Raw genomic sequence first — 11726 nt, 5'->3', positions numbered from 1 at the left:
CTTGATCTTCTTTGTCTTCACCATCACTTTCATAAGAGGAAGAGGATGAAGAAGATGGAGAAGAGGGTGTCCTCTTTCTCACCTCTTTCTCTTGCTTTTTGTCATCCCTCTTTGAAGTATGGTGTGGAGAAGTATGCGATGGTCTTCTCCATTTTGGAGGTGATGGAGAGCGTTTAGCCCGCCGTCTTCATGGAGCCATCTCCACCGAGGTGGCGGGAGACTCACTTCTTTCTCGTTCCTTCGGTGGAGGCTCTTGAATTCTCCTTTGAGAAGGACATGCGTCATCAAGGAGCAAATTTCTGAGCCCTTCATAGGGATCCTCTTCTTCTTCCCGAATCGGAGCGAGACCTCTTTTGGAAGTCTCACAAGGAGGCTTCATTTAAAAATACAAAAAGACCACAAATTTACAACTTACACATTAGTGGTGTCAAGAGCAAGCAATAGTTCAGCCTCTTTTTTTTTTTCTACTTCCAAAAATTGGCATCTCACACTCACATGATATTCCTCATTATCATGCCATACTTGACAAAAGAACACCAAATTAGCCAAAAAAGAAGGTACAACTAAATCTAGCAAACAATTAGTGCGTCGATGTTAATTCTTACCTTCTTTTATGCGTCACATCCATGTTTTCAGCCGATGGTTTCCATCCCATACCAAAAACAGACGCCCTCGAAGCTCTTGCCACTCCTTATTGAGCTGATTATCAAATGACACACTCTTAGCTTGCCAAACTTAGGATCCCAAATAACTTCCACAAGAGGAGTGACAGACATGTAAGAGCCGAAGGAATCTTTCATCGCCCGACACCAAAAAAGATCCCATTGTATCCAAGTAAGCAACATTGTCAAAACTAGGAATCAACCAAGATGCGAATCTGTAGCCACTCGTACAGCTTCATGAGCAACCAAACAACATAAAGGTATAAGTGGAGGGTTGCTTCTTCGTTTTAAGTAAAATTGACTTAACACATCCTTCATAATCCCCAACGGGATTTTTTTCCCAAGTGTCGAGAATGTTGGGCCACATCATCCTCACCTATCCCATCAGACTCTGTTAAATCTTCATCTTCAACATTGTCACCTGTTTCAACCTCCACTGTCGGCTCTCGAGACTCATCTCCTTTTACATCATCCCCACTCTCCAAATGGTTAGACCCTTCCTCCACGACAGCTTCATCATCAACAAAGATGCATTTTCTCCGTCTCTTTCCCCCTCGTTTGAAATGAGGACTACGAGTAGCAACTGCATGAGAAGATGCCTCTTGATCGATTGGATGCCTTCTCTTGGAAGGACCAGATCTCAAGGTCATGCATGGAGAATCAAACGTTCTCTTGATTGACTTGCTGCCTCGTCTTTTGGGAGCCATAAATGTCTACATCAATAAAGATCTGAAAAAGCATTATACATCATCATCATTCAAACAATGGCTACAATCTGCAGCACTTGTTAATGCCGCTACATTTCATGCCAAACATCATAATAACACGCATTTAAGTGAACTTCTATCGCATTTGAAAAGCTCCAACCTAAATTTGTGTGAACTTGATAGAGTGTACCAAATTTGCTCCAGATGCTGATCTCCAAATTTATTGCCCGCTCTTCGGATTTGTCCGCTGTAGTGCTATAAAAAAAACCTAAGTTTAGTGTAATCCCACCTACAAATTTTGAAATTTACCTCTAAAGTTTTATATCTGAAGGTGAGAAAACCTACAAAATGTTGAAAAATTTAGTGTAATCTGATGTAAAAACCTTCAAATTTTGTCAATTTACCTCTATTGTTTCTAGTTTGCCAATTTTTTGAAAAAAAATTACATTGTTTTCAGCAATCAAGGGTGTTTTTTGCTCTAATGACCTTGACCTCTTTGTCAAAGTTACTCACAAGGATGCTAACTATCAGCCTCTGGTCTATGTTTACGACACTTAGAAGAGCAAATAAAATTGGGCTATTTTATCTCTTCAACATAGCAGTAGACTTTCATTGCATAGACATGTCTACCAATATGCCCTTAACAGAGAAAGAAAACAAAGAGTTGGAGCAAACAAACACCACCTTGGTCGAGGATCTTCAATGCAGAGACGCCCACCAACTTGACAAGATGAGTGAGAAAAGATATAGATACAGACGATAAAGAGATAGATACTCAGAGCACACAGTTGGCCTTGGACTAGAAGGAGAAGCTATATTAGTCGGCCAATCTGCAGCTCTTATGCTCAGAAGCAAGAGGTGACCATCGGGGTGCTAAAACAAAGAATAGCTGACAAAAACCGACAGCTAGAAGCTTTCACGGATAACCCCATGCTGATACCCTCAACAGAGGCCCAAAAAATAATAGCCTACAAACTGGAGATTGAGAATCTACAAGATAAGAAGACCAATTTAGGAATAATGGGAAAAATTCAAGTCCCATTTTTTGAAATAGTTCATTTAATTGGAGGTATTTTGGCATTATACAGAGCCAACCATGTATTAATATCCTCTAGTTAGCGTAATAATTTATCCTCTATAGATGCATACAAAGAAACTTTTAGTACATTTTGGAATCATTTTGCTAATATTGATCATTATTACACAAAATATAACTCTAATTCAGTCAAAACTTGACATGCTAAAGTTTGACTACTCACAAGTAAGGGATTGTTTGGAAGAACAAAGGATATCGTTCTCTTGTTTTAGAGGTCAAACTATAGAAAATGCAAGTTCTTGACTTTTAGAATCTTGCAAATGAGCTACTTTTTTCTTGCAAAATGGTATGAATTGTGAACCTAAATAGAGAGCTATCATCTAAAGTATAATCTAAATCCCTAAGAGAAAGCCTCCCCCTCATTCAAGTATGTGATGGGCATGAGAAAAGATTCCCCCTCAGTTACATACATAATAAACATGAGGCTCCATGCTTTCTAATAGGTACAAATCCCACAAGCCTCCATGTTTCCCCCTTATTAATTACATATATAATGAGCATGAACAAGCATGGAGTCTAAATCCCTAAGAGAAAGATTCCCCCTCATTCAAGTATGTGATGGGCATGAGGAAAGATTCCCCCTCATTTACACACATAATGACGATGAGGCTCAAACTTAAGTTCGAGCTTCCATGCTTGATAATAGGTACAAATCCCACAAGCCTCCATGTTTCCCCCTCATTTACATATATAATGAGCATGAACAAGAATGGAGGGTCCATGCTTCCCCCACATTTACATACATAATGAGCATGAACAAGTATAGAGGCTCGAACTTAAGCTCGAGCCTCCATGCTTGCTAATAGATACAAATTCCACAAGCCTCCATGCTTCCCCCTCATTTACATACATAATGAACATGAACAAGCATGGAGGCTCGAACTTAAGTTTGAGCCTCCATGCTTGCTAATAGGTACCAGACCCACACTTTCGTAGTTTGAGTTAATATATTATAAGCTCCACCATCACCATCACCATTCGAATGCATCTAAGAGATACAATACCTATTCTCAGTGTCACCAAGGTTTTATGGCCACTATTGGAAGACTATGGCGCTCAAGTGAAATAGCAGGCTGGTGATGGCACTCGGATAATTGGTGTTGAAAGAAGATGCGCTATTAATCTAGGATAGTAAGCACTAGACATCAACGAACCCCATAAGCCATCAACGAACCCCATAAGCCGCATAGCTATCAACATTTGGTTTAGGGGTAAAACGAATTGCTATGCACTAGAATCGACCATACTGTCACGACTCAATGGAGCTGCTACACAAGACGTGTGACAAGGCTTATTTAAATGTCCATTCTCAAAAGTCCAAAATGAACAGGGTTTAGCAATAAAGCAGCGCCCAATTCTAATGATGGTCACTTTTCATGAGTGAGTTGCCAAGTGGTTCACTGATGGTGCTGGTCGTAATGAAGAAATAGAGAGGATTGCAGGTGGATGTGAAGGTAGAGACAGTCATGGATGGTGGGATGCACGTTTAGATCGGGGTCCATTAAATCTACAGATTGTGGAGAGTATCTAGCCACACAAATCCACCTTGAGGCCATGGACGATGCCTGCTCATCTCATCTGAGGCGCATGACGAGAGGGAGAAACGATGTGTTTGTGGCTTCGGAGCAGCAACAGGTGAAGAGCAGTAGCAGGTGCAGAGTAGCAGCAGAGCAGATGAAGAGCTGGCGGCACCCTCCTTTGCAGCTTCAGAGCAGCAGCAAGTGAAGAGCTGGTGGTGCCCTCCTCGACATCCTAGCTCAAAGTCGACGAGGAACTACTGGTCCGTCATGTGAAGAGCAGCAACAGATGAAGAGTTGGCGGCACCCTCCTTTGCAGCTTCAGAGCAGCAGCAAGTGAAGAGCTAGCGGCGCCCTCCTCGACATCCTAGCTCAAAGTCGACGAGGAACTACTGCTCCGTCCCGTCGCTCTGCATGTCGTGATGCATGATGGAGAGATATTGCGCAGTGCCACGAGTTCCATGCAGAGCCATTTGAGCTCCTACAATAGCCCCTCCACAGAGACGGGCTTGATGGGCGGGCCTGTTGTGTCTTGAACTTGTCAGACTTTCCTCATCACACATTAGACCTCTTGATGGTTGTTGTCAGGCCTGGCTCGAAATTCAAATTAAAGTGCAACGTGAAGGTTCAAATTAAAGTGCACCTTGAAGTGCAAGTTCAAATTAAAGTGCAGCTTGATCAACCTTCACTTTCAACTTTGTATTATTCATTTCAAAAGTTTGAGTTTGGCAATGTTTTGTATTTTTGGAGCACGATGGCACCACCACATCCCACAATGTTTTTCTTGTGCCTAGCCCTCAAGTTGGAGCCTCGAGCCTTGGCAAAGAGCCTCAAACCACAACCCAACTCTCTATGCTTCATTTTTTATGCATGTAGTTCTCATCTTAGACTAGACTTGAGAGCCTTGTGCCTCACCCTCAACTTTGAGGCTCGAGCATTGGCAAGGATCTTGTACCCACAACCCAACACAACACACTAGCCTCCATTTAGAGCCTTGTGTCTCACCGTCAAGTTTGAGGCTTGAGCATTGGCAAGGAGCCTCAACACAATGCTCAAGCCTCAACACACTAGCCTGAAGTTTGAGGATTGAGCATTGGGAAGGAGCCTCAACCCACAACCCAACACACTAGCCTCCATGTTTGAGACAAGTAGAATAGCCAAGAGCTTGAAACTCAAGCATTTGCAAGGAGCTGTAGCCTAGATTTTGAACCTCAAGACGATGTTTGTTACAATATTTGTTTTAGAAGCACGGTCTTAATATTGAAGAGTTGTCATTCTTGAAGATTTGTCTGCTTCTTACGATGATAGCCTCATGAAAATAAGTTCTTTCTTTTTATTTTTGTTGGAGATGGCTCAAACAGCAGCTGGAAGAGGCTCTCCACAAGGCAAAGGAGGAGACTAGTTTGCAAGGCATAAAGGGTCCCCGACTAGCATGGAAGGACAGATTCATCATAGAAAACAAGTAGGCAAGCACGGCGAAGTATTTTTCGAGACTTTGACAGCAAGAGTTGAATCACAAAAATCCATGATAAATAGATGGAAGTGACCACCTACAAGGGCTCAATGTTGGCATTAGTACAAGATGAGCAAGGGCCTCCATTGCCCAATAAGGACCGATGATCTTGCTTGATAGTAAGCCTTCTTGAAATACAAGTAGCCGCTCAAACCCTACGCAGCAATGTCCAACTTTGCTTTCAGTTTGTTGAAAAGAGTGATTATCTTTCTGTATAGAGGTAACATCCCTACTGACAATGTAAAAATATTGCTCACTTGTTGAAAGGCTAGACTTACCTGAGAAATGATTTTCCTTGTTCTCGTCAATACTCTGTTTGCCCAATTGTTCGAAGGTGAAAATGGGAAGACTTTGAAAGTTTGCAGGTCTGTCCGCTTTGCAGGTCTATCCGCTGTCAGGGGTCCGCCTGGTCCGCCTATCAAATGCTGTAAAAAGCTGCGCCTCTGTCAAATGCTGTCAAATGCTGAACTTGCGCCTCCTGTAAAAGCCATGCCCGCTTAATTTGACTGCATAAAAATTTAAGAAGCAAACAAATGAAGCTCCTCAACCGTCAGCGCGCGCGCTTACGGCTGGGGAGCTCGTGCATGAGGAACATAGAACTAGTCAAATTTCCCCTCCTCCTCCACCACACCCATGCTCCCACATCTCGGTAACCGTCAGCGCGCACGCTGACGGTTTTCGAGCTGTGGGAGCATGGTTGTGGGGAAGGAGGAGGGGATTGTACCTTGCTTCAAGGCTTCATGCAGGAGCTCCAAGCAAAGCAGGAGTCCACCGAGCAGGAGCTCAAAGCAAAGCAGGGTAACCAAAAGTTGCCTTAGGTTAAAACTTACTTCAATTATGCGGGCCAGAAAAATACATTACACCTAATCAGTGTTTTCACACTACTAGCCAGTGGTTTGCAAAATTAAACTATTTTCCATGTTTTTAAGCAAAATTTTCTCCTTCTTGCACTCCCCTGAACCGAAAATTTCACACTACTAGCCAGTGTTTTGCAAAATTAAACTATTTTCCATGTTTTAAAGCGAAATTTTCTCCTTCTTGCACTCCCCTCAACCGGCTACTTTGATTTTGCAACTGGCTCAAGGCTAAGCTAAGGCACACTTTTCCCGAACACTGCATCTAATCAGTGAAAATAAGGGCAAACTTGATATTCTCCCGGTTTTCAGGTCAAAATTTGAAGCTTTTGTCGATGATCACACTAAAATATTGTGTAAATTTTTTGATGATTAACGACATTTTAAAATCTAATTTCGGTGTTCAAAATCCAAGGGGGATTTTTACAATTTCATACGCTTAAAATACACTGTCTTTTCACCTACTCATAAGAAGATGAAGTCATTAACTAAAAAACTTGAGATTTGTGCCAAATATTATCAAAAATTGTGGTTTCTTTATACACCACTCATAAGGAGGTGAGCTCACTAACCACCGCTTGACAATCTCGACGGTGGGTTTTTTCTTCCCACTTATAAGAGGAAAAATATCTTGAAATCTTAATTTTTTTTAACAAGTAAAAAAATATAATAATGAACAATTATGCCACTTGCATAAAAACTTACTTGAAAACCATTTGTCCATGTCCGTGTCCATATATTGACCTCCTTACTAACCGCTTATTTATCTCTGTCTTCTCCACCTTGTTAGCATGGATGAAAGAGCATCCATCATCACTTGGACAATAGGTGATCAAGAACTTGAACGAGAGGTTCAACTTAGAGATGGAAAGCTCCTCCTTAGTGCATCTTTCTTGCAAAGTCTACTACCACCTTACAAAAAATTTCAAACATTGAATGCACTAATATAGTTTGGATTTGAAGTCGCCCTTGTTGAAACACCATCTCACTTTGATATGGAGGGCCATCAACATTTCATTCTTGATGCCTCTTTATCAAAAAGATATGCTATGGTGCATACAGAGAAGGAAACCAATGATGTGGAAGACTCAGAGGATACAAACTAACTGAATGCAAGCTCTTTCTATGCTGAAGCTATCAAGATACCAACCCAAGGAGACTTGCACACAAATTTGCAAAAACAGAAGGAGAATTATATTGTCCTCGATAGCAGCAGCGGTGATGAGAAAGTGTCAAAAAAGGTAAAAAGTGTGGTGGACTGGATATTATCCTTTTCAACATCTCACCGATTGAAAGACCTAATGAAACAATCTCATGGGCCTGTGAAAGTGGAAGAACTACCTAGAGAATACAACGGGAATCTTGTGTTTGAACTTCCATCAACTTTTGGCAAATGTAAGTCAATGAGTGGCATGGAGCAGAAATTTGATGGACATACATGGACGCGCCCCCAAACAACCAACATGTCCATTGGGTGTCCAGTTCGGATGAGTTATTGTTTGGGCTCCTTGGAATTTCATAGAAATGTTTGTCAGTACTATTAAACAATAATGCATATTTTCATGGATGTTTAGATAAACCAATAGGAAAAGGTTACCTTGCTCAGGAGGACAGGACAAAGATTACATGTCATTATTGCGTAAAGGTTGTCACTTTCAAGCTATATGTCCATGCATAATTTACTACGTTTTGCCAGGGGATTGCAACATGTCAAGATTGGTAGTGCATGTAGGCCACCATGAGCATGATGTGCAGAAAGGTACATCTCGTGCTGCCATAGAAAAAATTCGAGGATTAGTCCAAACAGTGTTGAAGATTGATAGGTCTAGTGGTCCTCGAAAAATTCAAATGCTTGTGGCTCGTCAAGTTCTGATGGATTCACTCATTCTTGACAAGGACATTCTATGGGAGATGCAGAACTTCAAAACTTTCTAGAAGAGATGATGCCACTTGTGCAAAACCAAAGGTAAGGATACATTATTTTTGTTAATATTTATCAGTATAGTACTTAAAATTCTTTTTTCTAATGCATAACAGATTAAAGAGTATCATTGCTTCAAATAAACAACAAGGGTCAGTGGTAGTGGGAGATGGATTTGACAATATTCTCTTACTGAAGAAAAAATGTTTGTTCCCATTTTTTCATGGGAGTCGTTTTCCTGGGCAAGGAGGACTTCATGATAAATGTTTTGTTTTTAAGATTTCCACCAAAGGTCGTGGTTCAGGAGTTGATTTAATAAGACGCATGGATCGTTCTGGTCAAGGAGACCTGCATAATGCTTGGGTCCATTTTGACTATACGCATCGTGTTGAAGGATGGTCAACCATGTCATGCTCAGTTTATGACCCAAGGTGATAAATTTCTAGATGTATATAAAAGTGATAATTTAATCATTGACTAATACGTCTTACCATGCATACTTTTTGCCTCAGCATGAAGAGCTTGATGGTTATTGCAATATGTGAGACCAAGGAGGAAGATACAGAGTCACAAATATTATTTTGGAAAAGTCTCAATTCTGTTATGGTTGAGAATGGATATTCAATTGCAAATTTCACTGGGTTTATGGCAGATGAGGCAGGTGCCAATTGGAATGCTATTCGAGCAGTCTACAATGGAGGAACAGACAATGTAATGGAAGGTCGTGAAAGATCATGCTTGTTCCATTGGGAGCAAAGTCTCCAAAAGAAAACAAGAGCACTCATTCCAAATGAAAAACAAATGGATCATATTTCTTTGTGTGAAAAATGGCGAACAAGTAACACTTTGTTGGAAGCACAAATGCGAGCTAGGTCAATAAAGAGATGGTGGTATGAGAATGGTGTTCCAAAAGAGAATCTGGTGCCTTTGAAAAATTCGTTCTCCCGGTGGGAAGATAGAATCTCACATTGGGGGGGCATTTCCATAAATGTGTGTTTTATTTTTGGTATAAATCTCACAATTATGTAGTAAATATTGTGAGCTAATGTTGTGAACTAATGTTTTTAATCTTTCAGGATGACTTGAGCCCATGGGATCGTGCTGCTATCCCTACTACAAACTTATCAGAGAGTATACATGCAAGTTGGCTTTCTGGAGAGGGAGGAAAAAAAAAGATCACATTGTATGATGCTTGTGTTACAAATGTCATCAACTCCTATCTTCAATGTGCAAAGCAGTTGGGATACTTGACTCGACAATACATAGGTACTAGACCAGACATACACTCTCTCTTGAATAGAGCACAATCAAGGTTGACTCCACGGCTACGGTGACTCGTGTGCTGCATGGAATGAATGATAATGAAACTAATTTCCAAGATCCAATTTTACATGGTGACAAAGAATCGGTGCAAAGAAAGAAGAGGTCAAACCTTGGTAATAGCTCACATCGACCAGGGTATATCATGCAGTCACGAGATCACTGCCAACGCGGACAACCACAAAAAATTAACTTCACAAATATGAACAATGTAACTGTGGATAACTCAGCTAGATTGCAGGAAACTTTTGTCGAAGAAGAAGGACCAACTTACAATGAAAGTACAAAATATCATAGCATTGGTAATAAAGATGGTGATGGTGGTGGTGTGGACAGTGCAGCTCAAATTTTGGAGGAGGATATACACAGTTCAATGTGAACCCTTAGGCGCATGCCAATTCATTGTTGTAGAAAATGCTTTGGAAGAGAAAAAGGAAAAAAAATGTATGAATGTAATTGAGAGTCGAAGTCCTGGGTTGGTCGCACCATCATTTTGGTCAGAGCGCACATACGATGGAAAAACATTTGCTCAATGGATGTGGTTTTGTAACCACAATGTTGAACACACTTGGAATGTTGACAAACAAGTCAATCACAAGCTAGATACACCTACAACATGGCCAATTCAACTTGGTACCATGATTTCAAAGGAGGAGTATGTAGGCCTTTCAAAGGCAGGTTTTCAACTACGGTGTGTAATAGTGGCAAGAGAGGGTGAATGTATAACCACTCCTCCATCATGTAAGAGGAGTAAAAAATGGAGGCATGGAATCTCAAAATAAGTTGAAAAGCGCTTGGCTGGCTGAGAGTCTAAGTGCAACATTGATAGAGGAAAAAGAAATGGTGGCACACAATCATGTGGTTTGTCGTCTTCTTACTACTGAATGCTATGATGTCCATATACGAGAAGATCCTACATGCACTTGTTTAGATTTTCAAAAGAGGGAGAAAGATAAGAAGGAATTTCTAGCCTGTAAGCATATTTACTATGTTTATATATATGTCTTGGGTTTGGAGTGCCATCAACATATGGCAATGCATCAACCACTGCGCTCTAAGCAAGATTTAGCCTTTATACTTGCTCAACCTCGTCTTCTAAGTCCAGTTTCAAGATAGTGAATAGCTATGCGATCTCAAGCAGATGCTCAAAGTTATCCCATCGAAAAGTATTTTGGCAACTTGGATTCCCCTACTAATTACCAAACTGCATTGTAAATTCTATTTTGTTGTAACTTTTTGGTGAAACCCATTATGGTATTCGATGAAATTTTAACAAGAAAGATTATTTTGAGCTCTATCTTTCTAGGATAAATGAAGTATTAAATTAAGGTACCATGTCCACATTGGCAGGTCCATGTGTTGGGCACATGGTTTAGTAGTGGTTTATTTCACTACAAAGTGTTTTGGCATTTTAGTTGTCTCTACTAATTATCGAATCACATTTATAAAGCATGTTTTATTCTTATTAACTAATTAAAATAATTTTAATAAATGTATTGAAGGATTATTTGTATTTGTGGGCTTACTAGCAACAACGGTTCTATCTTGAACCATTAATGTTGGGTATTATATCCATATTTTGTGGTTAGTGTTTTTCAAAATAGCTTACACTAAGTGGTGAAAAGCTCATTATTTATGATGAAATATGCAAAAGCTCTAACTAGGAATTATAAGGCTCAAAATCACAAGCTTGCAAGTTTATAACTTCCGCTCTGTGTGAGTGTCCTTATCATTCACAACTCTTCTTCCACAAGTGCCCATCTTTCAAAAAGTATCCGTAGGATTTTTTGCATATTCTTTTGACTTGCCTTGTCAAAGTGCACAGATAGCATCCAATGAGCAACCAATCACCTTCATATAGGTCCTCTGTAAACAATTCAAGTGCATTTGAAAGGGAAATATGATCACCCTTTGCATGAGAGCTACTATAAAGCCTCGTGCCTACATCATCACCCTCAACAACCAATTCTTCTTCATTTTCGTACCTTGCTCTAGAAAGCATATTTGCCATTGAATTTTCTTTACCCGCAATACGCTTAAAATCTAGATTCAAAGGCATTGTGTAGACAATCCATCTCAACATAGCAATGTTGGGAGTGTAACATCTTGTGATCATTTCAAGAAGAAGGGGTAGAC

At 40.3% G+C, this 11726-nt stretch overlaps 1 protein-coding gene across 1 annotated transcript; it reads right to left on the bottom strand.

Moving 5' to 3' along the window:
• Positions 1 to 553: 553 nt before the first annotated feature.
• Positions 554 to 2827, bottom strand: LOC147461716 (uncharacterized). The gene has a single exon (XM_086501611.1). It carries the CDS (start codon positions 1367 to 1369, stop codon positions 977 to 979), a length of 393 nt encoding a protein of 130 aa, XP_086357737.1. The 5' UTR covers positions 1370 to 2827; the 3' UTR covers positions 554 to 976.
• Positions 2828 to 11726: the final 8899 nt, after the last annotated feature.

Source organism: Adiantum capillus-veneris, chromosome 3, assembly GCF_014529385.1.
Source record: "Adiantum capillus-veneris isolate H3 chromosome 3, ASM1452938v2, whole genome shotgun sequence".
Taxonomy (NCBI): Eukaryota; Viridiplantae; Streptophyta; class Polypodiopsida; order Polypodiales; family Pteridaceae; genus Adiantum; species Adiantum capillus-veneris.
This window is presented reverse-complemented; position numbering and strand designations above follow the sequence as displayed.

Excerpts from the sequence above, each read along its gene's own strand:
- LOC147461716 (XM_086501611.1), bottom strand. The coding sequence starts at position 1,369 with ATGGCTCCCAAAAGACGAGGCAGCAAGTCAATCAAGAGAACGTTTGAT.